The 14,777-nt window shown below is 43.2% G+C and overlaps 1 protein-coding gene across 1 annotated transcript in view; it reads right to left on the bottom strand.

The window, feature by feature from the left end:
* EFCC1 (EF-hand and coiled-coil domain containing 1) overlaps positions 1-14,777 on the bottom strand; it is a 107,293-nt gene that overhangs the window by 89,638 nt on the left and 2,878 nt on the right. The window contains exon 2 of the mRNA XM_077278784.1: positions 9,629-10,032. Within this exon, the coding sequence (XP_077134899.1) occupies positions 9,629-10,032 (404 nt within the window). The remainder of the gene's footprint in view (positions 1-9,628; positions 10,033-14,777) is intronic.

Here is a 14,777-nt window from a genome sequence, read left to right as displayed (position 1 = left end):
TATGTGCAGTGTTTGTATATACATGAGTATGTGCAGTGTTTGTATATACATGAGTATGTGCAATGTTTGTATATACATGAGTATGTGCAGTGTGTGTGTATATGTATGTGTAGTGGGTGTTTGTGTATACATGTGTATGTGCAATGTTTGTATGTTTGTGTATACATGTGTATGTGCAGTGTGTGTGTATACATGTGTATGTGCAGTGTGTGTGTATACGTGAGTATGTGCAGTGTGTGTATACATGAGTATGTGCAATGTGTGTGTATATATATATGTGTAGTGGGTGTTTGTGTATACATGAGTATGTGCAGTGTATGTGTATACATGAGTATGTGCAGTGTGTGTATACATGAGTATGTGCAATGTGTGTGTATACATGAGTATGTGCAGTGTTTGTATGTTTGTGTATACATGTGTATGTGCAATGTTTGTATGTTTGTGTATACATGTGTATGTGCAGTGTTTGTATATACATGAGTATGTGCAGTGTATGTGTATACATGAGTATGTGCAGTGTGTGTATATACATGAGTATGTGCAGTGTATGTGTATACATGAGTATGTGCAGTGTTTGTATACACATGAGTATGTGCAGTGTGTGTGTATACATGTGTATGTGTATTGTTTGTATATACATGAGTATGTGCAGTGTGTATATACACTCACCGGCCACTTTATTAGGTACACCTGTCCAACTTCTTGTTAACACTTAATTTCTAATCAGCCAATCACATGGCGGCAACTCAGTGCATTTAGGCATGTAGACATGGTCAAGACAATCTCCTGCAGTTCAAACCGAGCATCAGTATGGGGAAGAAAGGTGATTTGAGTGCCTTTGAACGTGGCATGGTTGTTGGTGCCAGAAGGGCTGGTCTGAGTATTTCAGAAACTGCTGATCTACTGGGATTTTCACGCACAACCATCTCTAGGGTTTACAGAGAATGGTCCGAAAAAGAAAAAAAATCCAGTGAGCGGCAGTTCTGTGGGCGGAAATGCCTTGTTGATGCCAGAGGTCAGAGGAGAATGGGCAGACTGGTTCGAGCTGATAGAAAGGCAACAGTGACTCAAATCGCCACCCGTTACAACCAAGGTAGGCCTAAGAGCATCTCTGAACGCACAGTGCGTCGAACTTTGAGGCAGATGGGCTACAGCAGCAGAAGACCACACCGGGTACCACTCCTTTCAGCTAAGAACAGGAAACTGAGGCTACAATTTGTACAAGCTCATCGAAATTGGACAGTAGAAGATTGGAAAAACGTTGCTTGGTCTGATGAGTCTCGATTTCTGCTGCGACATTCGGATGGTAGGGTCAGAATTTGGCGTAAACAACATGAAAGCATGGATCCATCCTGCCTTGTATGGAGCATCTTTGGGATGTGCAGCCGACAAATCTGCGGCAACTGTGTGATGCCATCATGTCAATATGGACCAAAATCTCTGAGGAATGCTTCCAGCACCTTGTTGAATCTATGCCACGAAGAATTGAGGCAGTTCTGAAGGCAAAAGGGGGTCCAACCCGTTACTAGCATGGTGTACCTAATAAAGTGGCCGGTGAGTGTATATGTGCAGTGGGTGTTTGTGTATACATGTGTATGTGCAGTGTGTGCGTATATATGTGTGTATGATGACGATTAGATTTGAATAAATGTTGATTATATCGTTCAAGAATAAATGTGGATTGTTGGTCATGGAAAAAAAATAAGACATCACCTGAAAATAAGCCTTAACCCATTTTTCGGAGGAAAAAATTATATAAGATCCTGTCTTATTTTTGGAGAAACATGGTAATAAGTACAGTCAAATTCATACGAAAGAAGCAAAAAAATTATACAATAGCCATTTTGTATGTTGAACCTTTGGTGCCAAACCAAATAGATGTGCAACACACACAGGAAAAGTACTCCCTGTTTTTTTGGCTGCATTGCAATGAATTATAATATTTTCACTTCCCTCCAGGTTAACACTTTTTAACAATTTCCAGTTGTCTCATGACTTTTTTTTTGCAATAAAACGGATCTCCCATACTATTGGCATACGTTTGTGTCACACGTGTGATCCCTTTTGGACAGCATGGTGGCCCAGTGGCTAGCATTGTTGCTTTGCAGCTTTTGGGTGCTAAGTTTAAATCTGATCGTGGACAACATCTGTATGGAGTTGACTAGTTTAGGAATCTATATCAAATAGAGATGAGCGAATTGATTTGATGGAAAACAGTAAAAGTTTTGGAAATTTGTTGGACACGGTATACTTGACCAATTTGCGAACTGCTTTGTGAGTATTGCCAAAAATGGCTGCAGCCATTTTAGACAATGCAGAAGACTGCGCTAGCCAGACTAGGCTCACATGACCTCGGGTATAACTGGTCAGGGTTCACCATAATGACATCATATGATATAGCACATCTAATCAAAGGGATTATGATATAATAGCCTGAATAAAAGCCGGGGCAGGAAATGCAGTAGCCAATTTATGGTGAATTTGAATTTTTAGAGGATGTCACAGCTCACAACTTAGTAATCGGGATAAGGATAGAAAACCATATAACAGCAAAGAAACTGTAAAGCTGCATTCACAGTGTATGTTTTTTTTGTTACAATCGAACAAAAATGAAAAACATTTGCCACGATTTTCCAAATGCAGTCAGAACATTGCGGTTTCAAAATGGTTACAACCACAACACACCCGCAACAGCTGAAAGCTGTTGAGTACTTTCCATTCACCATAAATCAAATTTCCTGGGAAAATTTGGCGAATCTGGCAAATTTGAATTTTAAAAGGTTCTCTAATATCAAAGAATATAGGTTCCACTGATATTGCAGCTAATTGCTGAGACACTCCGATGTGGAACACTTTGACATATTATAAAATAGGACTGTCCAAAGTAGACAACTCCTTTACGGTTACTCCAAGAGTAAAACTTGCCTATCTTACTGTTCGTTTTTTAGTTTTTAAACAACACAATACCGTATATAGTACATTACGGAGAAAGACACAAAAAGTAAAATCTATATTACTAACACTCAGTCTTTAGTATATTGTCCCAAGAAGATTTTTGCTCCTGACAACATGAGTATTATTATGCCGATGATGGATGTGGCTGTGGTCTATAGAACAAAGCCGTCACCATTCATTCTCACTGAGCCACGACAAACTGTGAGAAATGTGATGTTAATTACACAAATGAGCAGATGTGGTCAGGCCGTAACCAAAAGCGTTGAGTCAAACTTGTATTAATCTTCAGATAAGCAACATATGGTCTGTGTACAGCGTTGGATCTGGTCTGGCTATTGCATTTTTCACGAGCTAATATGAATAGAAAGAGGTGGCTATTGTTGAATTTTATGTGTCTGGGACTGGAGGATTTATGTAAGGATACTCCAGGTGGCGCCTGTTGGGTTTCATGCACACGATATTGGCTCCGTAGAAGAGTTGTCTATTGGATATAAATTAATTAATCACATGATTGCTCTTCCTGTGACTACTGTCATCTACCATCACCACATGTGGCCGTTTTCGCCTTTACCTGGAACTCTTATGGATGGGATCCCACAGCCCCAACTGTATTGGAAAGCAGAGACGATTACGCCTTGTGGTATAGCTTAATTTATTGTTGAAGGAAACCTATCAATATATTAATGCTGCCCAAACCACAGGCAGCATGAAGTAAGACAGAGATGCACAATTGCTACCATGTATGTTTTACTCTGAAGCATCGTGTCTAGGGAGAGCCGTGACTATTCCGGATGTGTCCCTGGCTGGCATCTCCTCGCATTGCTCCAGCTGATTGACAGGCCTCTCCCACGTGTGCACACAGAGATCTACCAATCAAGTGAAGAGGGGCTGGCGGCCCATGGATCAGCCTGGACTTGTCATGTCCCTGGATGACTTTTCAAACTGTGTTTTCTCATACACGCAGCGTTTCAGAGTAAAACATACTGAGTGGCAATCGGGCAACCATATTCTGATTCATTCTGCTGGAGGCTAGGGCACCATGAATCTAGTGACATGCTCCCTTTAATAGCAGATTAATGCAACGGTACGGTTTATGATGTCTGACCATACACTTAGCGGGTCAACTGCAAATGGTCCCACCGAATGGAAACCAAACCACAACGTGATTTTTGCCTAACAGTGCACACGCAGAAATCATGGCTTAAATGAGTTGTCCTCTTCTCATTGGCTTTAACGCAAAGCAGAACATCCTGTGTCGGCACATGACCAGTGATGCACATAAAGGGGTGGATAGAGGAGGGGGCTGGCTGAAGTAGTAAAACAGGCCCAGAATGGATCAGCCAGGACCTGGGGCTCACAGTAGTCTCATAGTCAAGGAGTTTATACATCTTATCTCATATGGAATGTTTTTAAGATTCTGCATGTTATGGGTACATGGTAAATAAAATTATCATGAGATTGGTAACAGGGTAAAGGAGGGGGGCTACATACGTTACATTATCTGGTGTCCGTCAGGGCTGCCCTCTTAGCCCTTTGCTTTACGCGTTTGCGATCGATCCCTTCCTCAGAAGGGTCGATTGTGGACCGTTGGCGGGGGTGAGGATGGGCGGGGTGGCGCCGGAGGCTATCCTGAGGGTAGTGGCCTACGCGGACGACGTTACTGTCTTTGTTTCTTCGCAAGAGGAGGCGATGGTGGTGATGTCAGAAGTGGAGAGCTACTCGGAGGCATCCGGGTCCAAGGTCAACCAGGACAAGTGTGAGAGTCTCTGGCTGGGAGGCGGGGATCCCGCGTTTGATCTTCCGGACACCCTCCCCGAACCCCAAGAACATGCCAAAGTCCTAGGCATCGAATTTGGCCAGGGTGATTACCCCACGAAAAACTGGGAAGGCAGAATCAAAGGTGTCGCCCAAAGAGTGGACCAATGGAAGGGTTGGTCTTTGACCCTGAGGGAAAGGGTTGACCTGTGCAAAGCTTTCCTGCTCCCCTTGTTAATCTACCTGGGCAGCGTCTGTGTCTTACCAGAGCCTCTCTGGACACGGGTCTACAGTCTGTTCTTCCAGATGTTATGGGGGAATAGACTGAACCTAGTCAAACGGGAGGTCACTTACCGCACGAGGAGACTAGGGGGGTTGAATATGGTGAACCCCGTGGTGTTTCTAGTGAACACCTTTTTGAAAGTTAACGTGGCAAACCTCTGGAAAGAGAGGGCTCCTCCGTGGGTATTCTCCTGCAAGGGATGGTTTCAGCCTTTCTTCCAGGAATGGGAGACAGGGGGAAGATTGAAGGATCTCCGCACACCGCACGGGCATCTCCCGGCTTATGTTACCCCGGTTCTGAAAATGATGCGCCGGTGGGGTCTGGGAATGTGGGAAGTGAGGTCCCTCCCGAGGAAACTCCTCGACATGCGGGTCTTGCTTTCGCATTTTCAGAAACCATTGGTCCTCAAGGACTGCCCAAGTCGGGATCTAGAGGTTGGGTTAAGTTTGTTAAATTCTAGCAGGATCCCCAAGAAGTATTGGGACTTGACTTGGCGCTGCTTCCAAGGTAAGTTGTATGTGAAGGACAATTTGAAGTACAGGAGCTCCGAGGACAGGAATTGTCCCCGTGAGGCTTGTGCTACCATGCTGGAAAGCATGGAGCACTTCCTGCTTCATTGTCCTTTTAATACAGAGGTGTACAACAGGGTGGGCGCTTCCATTGGTTGGCCGCGGCTGGCCACTCTGTCCTATGCAGAGTGGGCCTATGGAGCGTTCAGAGACCTCGGGAGAAGGGACCGAGCCACTTTATTCTTAGTCAGCGCAGTGGTCAGGTACTTCACGTGGAACGCACGAGTTTTAGTTTCGACGCAGAGTAAAATCCTCCGTGTAGATGAAGTTTGTAGCAGCATCCTAGGTGCCCTGGTGAAGGTGCGTTCTCTGGAGTGCGAAAGACTGGGTGCCCGGAGGGCGGCCCATCTCTGGAGGGGTTTCTCCTTCGGGGTGCCTTAGTCCGTTAGCGCTCCTATATCCTGGTGGTGGGCTGATGTCTTTACACCCTAGGTTTTTGTTTTGTATTTCTGTTCCTTGAATAGAAGGTTTGCAGGCATCGAACTTGAGCCTTGGGTGGTGAGTATGTAGGTTGTGTTCTGTGATGTTGGTTTATGTATATATTTGTATAGTGTATTGTATATATTGTATATAGTGTGTATAATAGAGGGTCTTAGATAGGTTGGGTGGGGGGATTGGGGGGTTCAACGGCGGTGATAAGAGACTGATCTGGCCTGGCCCAGGCCCCGCCTGGGGAAAAACTTTGGGGCCTGATCCTAGCTCGGATAATTCCTGAACTTTGTGGCCAGAGCTGGGTCAGGGGTGGCGGGATAGTTAGAGTAGGTGTGTATATATATTGAAAAAAAGGAAAAAAAAAATAAAAAAATGTTAATTTTGTACACTATATTGTATTTAGGTTTGTTGTAGGGTGAATGTGATGGTGCAATCGGGTGGCTGTAAGGTGAGGCAGTGGGACCAGTAGGGTTTTGTTGTGTTTGCGGCATTGTACAAATCTGTATATAATGTGTTTATAGTGTATATATTGTACATAATATTGTATATAGGACGGTGTGAATGTAGTTGGGGTTGTATATAGTAGTATGAATGAAGCTGGGCCGGGGGTCTTACATGATTTTATACTATTTATTATTTATAATTTTTACAGGGGTATTCATGTAAGTTAAGAGTATTTTGTTTGTTGTCTTTTGTTTTTGCTTTCTTTATTTTATCGGAATTTTTCTTTCTTGTCCCTGATTTGTAGGTTTCTTTTTGTCGTTTGTTGCCGTCTGATTGGAGCTTTGTTCTTATGTTTTGTTCTGTTGTGTTTTATTTGTAATGTATCATAGTTAGTGTCATGTGAAAGTATTTTTTATTTAATAAAAGACCTACATACGTTACATTGTGGTAAATGGTATAAGAGACAGCCTTCTTGTGTGAATAAACAGAAATCGTCTTGCTCACAAGTGTCATCCTTTTCTCTGAGCGCTCGTTATTTGAGGACCTAATCACTTAATTCAGCCTCACTGGTGATCCGCCATATCTGACTTTGTATCAGAACAAAAATAGCTACAACAGGCTGGTACTGGGCTGCATCTCCATTACTATTCTTCCTTCTTCGTTGAAAAGGGTAAAATTTCACTTCCAATCCCAGCATAAGCGGGTGGTTGGGAGCATCGCTGTGCTAGAGCAAAAATTAGAAGAGGGCTCAGTCAGCACTAAACAAGGCGGTGTACCCTTTATTCTCAGAAAATGAAAGTTTCAGATTTCAGACTCCCACCAAACATAAATCAATATACCATTGCTTTACGAAAAGGGAAAACCCCTTTAAGCATGCCTTAGATTTAATCCCATTTAAACAGGACAATTTTAGGTGCAATGCCTCTCCTTGTGTACAGCTATAATTTACAGATTAGTTTTATAGTCGCAGCGCCCATGGCAGGAGTCTGCTGCAGATAAAATACTTATTGATTTCGTTCTTTTGCTTGAGAACATGTTAACTCCCAGAGGCATCAAGAGCCAGAAATCATTAATAATGGTTCTTAATTGAGGAGCTGTAAAGCCTCCTGGTTTTTGCCAGTGGCAGTTTTGTATTTTCTTTGATGCCTATAAAATCACCAGCTAATGTCAGTAATATCAGGAAACATACAATTTGTGACACTGCTGTGATGTGGGAAGTTTGTGTCTGATGCTGGCGGGATTTCTACTTAAAAAGCATTTTCTACTAAAATCAAGCAATTACCAGTAAATTAAAGGGAACCTGTCACCTGGTTTGGCCGATATGAGTTACGGCCACCGTCTTTCAGGGCTGATATACAGCATTCTATAATGCTGTAGACAAGCTCCCGATCCAACCTGGAAGAGAAGAAAAATAACCTTTATTTTACTCACCTGCTGAGCGGTCCGGTCCAAGGGGTGTCGCTGGTCTTGGTCAGGCCCCTTCCATCTTCTTAAGATCCCACCCTCCTGCTTGCTTCATGGCTTCCCGGCATCGCGCTCCTGCACAGGCGTATTTATCTGCCCTGTTGAGGGCAGAGCAAAGTACTGCAGTCCACAGGCGCTGGGCCTCTCTGAGCACTGCAGTACTTTGCCCTCAACAGGGCAGATAAGTACGCCTGTGCAGGAGCCAATGCCGGGGAACCATGAAGCAAGCAGGAGGGCGGCATCGCAAGAAGATGGGAGGCACCGGACCAAGACCAGGGACACCCCTTGGACCGGACCGCCCCGCAAGTGAGTATAATAAAAGTTATTTTTCTTCTCTTGCAGGTTGGATCGTTGGCTTATCTACAGCATTACAGAATGCTGTAGAGAATGCTGTAGATAAGCCCTGAAAGGCAGTGGCCGTAACGGCCAAACCTGGTGACGGATTCGCTTTAAAAATACATTATAAGGGGCCCTTTCCACCGGGGCACTTTTACATGTGCCTGAGCCTACACTCCCTGACAGAAGTTATGTCGCTTATCCATGTTATGTAAATAAAAAATAAAACTTTTCACACTATTTAAAGGGAATCCGTCAGCAATGGTTTTTTTTACATCATCTGAGATCAGCATGATGTAGGCAAAGAGAAGCTCAATCCATCAATGTATCACCTAGATTGTTGAGTGCAGCCATTCTCACACAATCAGAGCTTTTAAATCTAGAATAAAGCAGAGCTGAGAAAGCTAACCCCGCCCACACCACTGCTAACCCTGCCCACACAAGGCTCTTTGTGTACAAAGTCCATAGACAGTGAGCTGCTTATCACATGAGGGGGCATTACCAGACTACTGTAGTCTGTTAATCTCTTAGTGATAAATCCTTCACAGATAGTAAACAGCACACACTTTGACAAGTGACACATCCCAGAATTCTGTGCTTCAGCCTCTATCTCTTGCTCAAAAATCTGCTGTCAGATGCCCTTTAAAAAGGGTTTTCTCATAATCATAGATGGGGAAAATTGAAAACTGCTTGCAAAAATAAGCAATTTTTCAACATACCTTTTATTAAAAATCTTCTCTGGCCTCAAAAACAGAGTGACTCTTAATTTTAAGGTTTACTGTTTGTTGCTCAGGTTACCAGCCACCTCTGTAGTCTATCAGAGGCAAAAGGATTCCTAGGCACAGAATGCAGCACTTACAAGGTCTTTGCTCTAGCGCTTGCAAGCACTGATTTGAAGCTAACTGGCTGGATTGCTGGGTGCCGCCAGTTTTTGTGCTCCTGCTTTTGCTAGTAGCATTGGATAGTGTGCAGTTCGGGTGAGAGGCTCAACCATGGAAGCCAGATCTCGAGGAAGCCAGGAGCCAGGGGAGAAGTGAAGAAAGATGAGAATAACCCTTTAAGTTATGACATGTTGGTAAGATATGTCTAATATTAATGTTTGATGGTGGTTTAACTTCACCAGTTCCTAGAACTAACCGACACGGTAGTAATAAATTTTATTGACTCTTACGGCACTGTGAATTAACTAAATGGGACTTTGCTTGCAGTTCTATGCACATGTCCAGGTTGGGGGTGGTGACTGGAGGAGCTAAAACAAAATTATCACAGTGTCTGCATCCTAGAGATCTGTCCGGGCAGTTGAATCACTAAGCATCAGTAAGTTGCAACATACCCCAACAATATTCCGCACTTTTCAAAATGCCCTAATTCCAGAAATGTTATCACTTACTTATAATACTGTAGCTCAGTTTCCAGCTGGTCTATATGCATCTGGAGAATGGGAACTTTACTTGATTTTTCTTCCAGGTCCTTCACTTTACTATAACATGCCAGGACTGCTTGACGGGCATCTTCCACCTTCCGTCTCATCTCTGTCTGTTCCTTCAACAGTTGCTGGTTAGATTCCTCCAAGTAAACCAAAACTTTCTCAGTTTTACTCAATTTCTCTTCCAAGTCCTTCTTCATTGTACTTGCGTCCTCTATTTGTCCATCTTTGGAGCCCTGTATCACGTTGATCTCCCTCTGGACACATCTGGTTGTAACAGTGTAGCTCTGGGATAAAACCCTTCTGTTAGCAGCGGTGGTAGCTGTCACCTCCATGGGCTGCGATGTACGACTTCTATACAGGCCAACCTACAATATCAGAAAGCAAAAACAGCTTTGACATATGTATTAGTTAATTAGAAGTCTCTGGAGATTTGGATTTTTATTTAGGTTAAACTCACACTATGCGTTTTTGCTGCGTTTTTTAATGCTACTTTTCAGCGGCGTTTTACAGTACCAGCAAAGCCTATGAAATTTCAGAAATCTTATGCACACACATTGGGGTTTTTTTGTCATTTTTTTGCGCTTTACGTGTTTTTTTTGCACATAGAGCATGTCACTTCTTTCAGAGCTTTTTCAGCGTTTTTCACCCATTGACTTGAATGGGTAACGAAAAACGCACCAAAAATGCAGGTATCGGGTTTTGCTGCGTTTTTTTGTGCTGAAACCTGATTCTATGGAATAGAACTTTTTTCAGCACTAAACTTTATCAGCATGCACAGGAGACAAATCTAGCATGCCAAAACCGCTACAAAAACGCATAAAAAATGCCACGAAAAATGAAAGAAAAAACAAGGAAAACGCTGAAAGAACGCCTAGTGTGAACTTACCCTTATAGATACACAACATTCATAAAAAAAAGTTAAGAAGCCGAATCCTATAGACTAGTTTTATTCATGGCAGTCTAATTCTTAAGAATGAATAATGGGAAACCCTTTCATCCACACTGTAACATCTGCACCCTACTGTAAATTTCTGTGACGCTACAAAAGCAGCAAAACTGCTAAGTGTGAACTTTCCAAAAGGGGTCTTTGCCCTAAAAAAAGCTTCATACATAGATAAGGCTATGTAAACCAACATTTTAGATGTATTATAAACTATAATGCTTCGCATCTACTCTCAAGGACCAAGTTCAGAGATGCCATTACGGTCATGTCTCATTGTACACATATTCTTTGCCAATCGTATATATAAAGGTAGACATGTTGCATTGGCCGCACATCACATTGTGTTCTGTATTCCACATGTGTGGTTTGATTTTGCATATGTTTAGTTTTGCCTTGGATTTTCTGGTTTTCCCTCCATATGGTAAACACTTATAAGCCATTACAAAGCCAGAATTGTGACTGTGAGTAATAGTCTTCTGCTGTAAGGAGCCAGTATTCCGGTATATAATCTGTACCATATGGAATACAATTTCCCCACATTTTATGCAACTGACCCTAAAACTGGCAAATACTGCTTTATAAAGAAAAAAAATAAATCAATCGGAGACATATGTCTATTCAATCCAGATGTCAAAGGAGGGGTGGCTGTCTACATGAAGCACCAGCAGGGTATGAGGTCAATCTGGAGTGGTATCTGCCAACACAATCTGACATTAGGTAAATTTACCATCTAATCTCAGAAGCTAAACTATAGATTCTATTTTAAAGGAACCTGTCACCCCCAAAATCGAAGATGAGCTAAGTCCACCGGCATTCTGTAATGCTGTAGGAAAGCCCCCGATGTATGCTGAAAGATGAGAAAAAGAGGTTAGAATATACTCACCCAGGGGTGGTCTGGTCCGATGGGCGTCGCGGTCCGGTCCGGGGCCTCCCATCTTCTTACGATGACGTCCTCTTCTTGTCTTCACGCTGCGGCTCCGGTCCAGGCGTACTTTGTCTGCCCTGTTGAGGGCAGAGCAAAGTACTGCAGTGCACAGGTGCCGGGCCTCTCTGACCTTTCCCGGCACATGCGCACTGCAGTACTTTGCTTTGCCCTCAACAAGGCAAAGTACGCCTGCGCCGGAGCGTGAAGACAAGAAGAGGACGTCATCGTAAGAAGATGGGAGGCCCCGGACCGGACCGCGACGCCCATCGGACCCGGAAGCGATAGAAGCGAGGCAGCGCCCCTGGCTGGAAGTATGTATAACGCATATATAGCCTCCGGTCTCGGGTCTAAAACCGGTGAATCCTCGCAGCTATGGCATCTACGAGAAAATGCCTGGCTGTCCTATCACTGCAGAGACTCCATTTTTAAATGACTATTTATTTTGAAGTGTTACTCCAGTGAGGGATCCCAGGCTTGAGACCCTGACTAACCACTTGAATTGAGTAAGCCATACTAATGACAAGACATTTGCATACATCATAATCTACAGCACATTTTTACTCTTCTAAATGAGTTTTCTAATGTCTGTACACACTAAGCTAAACTTCATGGAAATGGATGATTTCAAGCACAATAAACAACAAGTTTAGCCAAAAGACCTTTCATTCTTATGAAAGTTGCTTCGCCCACTAATGAGAGAAGATTCCCAGAGGGATCTTTTGTATTTCATCCAGATTGATTAAAAAGGAACTTTCACCAAATTTTTCACGATGAACTGGAAACACGATGTAATAGTGACTGACGAGTGGAATAAAGCTTTTTTTTTATTTCGCTTCTCCATTGCAGCGATATTAGTGATAAAAGTATTTGGGACCTACTGAGTTAACTTTTTGTTAAGTCCAAGTGGGTGTTATCAGACCTTTTTCCCTGTGGGCGAGTACTTTTTCTCCCTGTATGATGTTGACCAATCATAAGTAGGCAGCAACACTCAAAGGAAAGCTTAGAGCCGGTTTCTCAATGTGTCAAATTTAATCACACTCATGTCGGCTGTGCACAAGCAATTTGTAATCGCCCTGCAGTGAGCTCAAAGTTGTCATTACATCTCATACAGGAGCAAACTGTTCTGCGGTAATCCTGTGTGAGGTGTGATAACACCCTGCTCTGATCTCACTGCAGAGGGAGTACAACTTGCCTGAGCACAGCTGACATAAGTGTGATTATTGACACATATCCCAACAGGCAGTGTGAGGAGAGGATCAATACAGCAAAGATGAAGAGGAGAGCTGATATAGAAAGATTTGTAATGTGACACAGCTTAACTCAGCTGTGCTGCTCCTTCCCCCACAGGGATCTTATCTGAAAGTAGTTGGTCATCTGTGCATCCTAGTCATGCATGAGTTTAGACCAGGAGATCAGGGCCGCCTGTCATACATCTCTCACACTAAGAAACCTGCTCTAAGCTATGAGGTCAGGGGGAGCCATTCTTCTTTCCTTTGAGTCTAGCTGCCTGCTTATGATTGATCAGCATCATACAGGCGAAAAGTACACGCCCCCCATGAGAACTGTCTGATAACACCCACTTGGACTTAGAAAAGTTAATTCATTAGGTGCCAAATTCTCTGATTGCTAATATCTCCGCAATGGAAAATTAAAATAAATTAATTTAAAAAAATGTTTATTCTGTTCTGTGGCCACTATTACAGCGTATGTCCAATTCAGTATGAAACATTTGGTGAAAGGTCCTCTTTACACAAGTGTAATAGCCAAAGTGAACGAAAGTGTGTTATATGGTGTTCCCACCACTAATTTAATTCTGTTGAATGTTTCTGCCACCTTAAGATATGGGTTCTAAGGAGTAAAGTTTTTTCTTGAAGAGAGAAATAAGTTGTGGTATAGGGAGACTTATAGGCCATGCACTGCTACCCTAGAAATTTAAATATGCAAATTGCCTCTTTAGAGAAGAAGAAATGAACTTTAGTTCCGCTTACTGGAAGTGGCAATGCTAAAAGTTAGTATCGATACTTTAAAACGCCTTACGCCATGACTTCTTAGAATAAGAGGCCAAACCAAAATCTTCATTTGCAGAAACATGTTTGGGGTTTTTTACGAGTCTCTCTATTCCAGCTTGGCACTCTTAACAGGGACAGTTCTCCTGCTTTGCACTGATCAGGGGCAAACACCCTTAAACATGTGTCTGTAAATGGAGTTTCTGGTTTCGCTTTACATTCTAAGTCATGTAGCAAGGCCCTTTACAGGGTTGATATTGACTTTTAGGATTGATACTTCCAATGGGTGGCACGTTAAAGGGAACCTGTCACCCCCAAAATCGAAGATGACCTAAGCCCACTGGCATCAGGGGCTTATCTACAGCATTCTGGAATGCTGTAGATAAGCCCCCGATGTATCCTGAAAGATGAGAAAAAGAGGTTAGATTATACTCACCCAGGGGCGGTCCCGCTGCGGTCCAGTCCGATAGGCGTCGCGGTCCGGTCCGGGGCCTCCCATCTTCTTACAATGATGTCCTCTTCTTGTAGTCACGCTGCGGCTCCGGCACAGGCGTACTTTGTCTGCCCTGTTGAGGGCAGAGCAAAGCACTGCAGTGCGCAGGCGCCGGGAAAGGTCAGAAAGGCCCAGGGCAGACAAATTACGCCTGTGCCAGAGCCGCAGCGTGAATACAAGAAGAGGACGTCATCGTAAGAAGATGGGAGGCCCCGGGCGGGACCGCGACACCCATTGTACTGGGATCGCCCCAGGGTGAGTATAATCTAACCTCTTTTTCTCATCTTTCAGGATACATCGGGGGCTTATCTATAGCATTCCAGAATGCTGTAGATAAGCCCTTGGTGCTGGTGGGCTTAGCTCACCTTCGATTTTGGGGGTGACAGGTTACCTTTAAGACATAACAGAACTTGCGAAAAATTACATTCATGTGCAGTATCATACTACATCTTCACCTTTAGGGGAGTGAATTTTTCCCACTTTGGGGCAGCTTGACATTTAATTATTCATAGGAAGTAATATACATCTATATTAATGTCTATATTATCATATCGCCTTTCCTTTTATGCCTGGTATTATGATTTTCCTTGCAGTGGGCAGCATTACGGCTCTGTATATTTGATTGGATCTCGCCCAGTTATATCAAGAAGGTCTTTCCTACAACTAGATTCGGCAAAAAACTTTCCTGATGATCCCATAGGAATGAATTCAGTTGTGACCTTATCAAGTTTTGTTCAATCACA

The sequence above is a fragment of the Ranitomeya variabilis genome, chromosome 8 (assembly GCF_051348905.1).
Source record: "Ranitomeya variabilis isolate aRanVar5 chromosome 8, aRanVar5.hap1, whole genome shotgun sequence".
Taxonomy (NCBI): domain Eukaryota; kingdom Metazoa; phylum Chordata; class Amphibia; order Anura; family Dendrobatidae; genus Ranitomeya; species Ranitomeya variabilis.
This window is presented reverse-complemented; position numbering and strand designations above follow the sequence as displayed.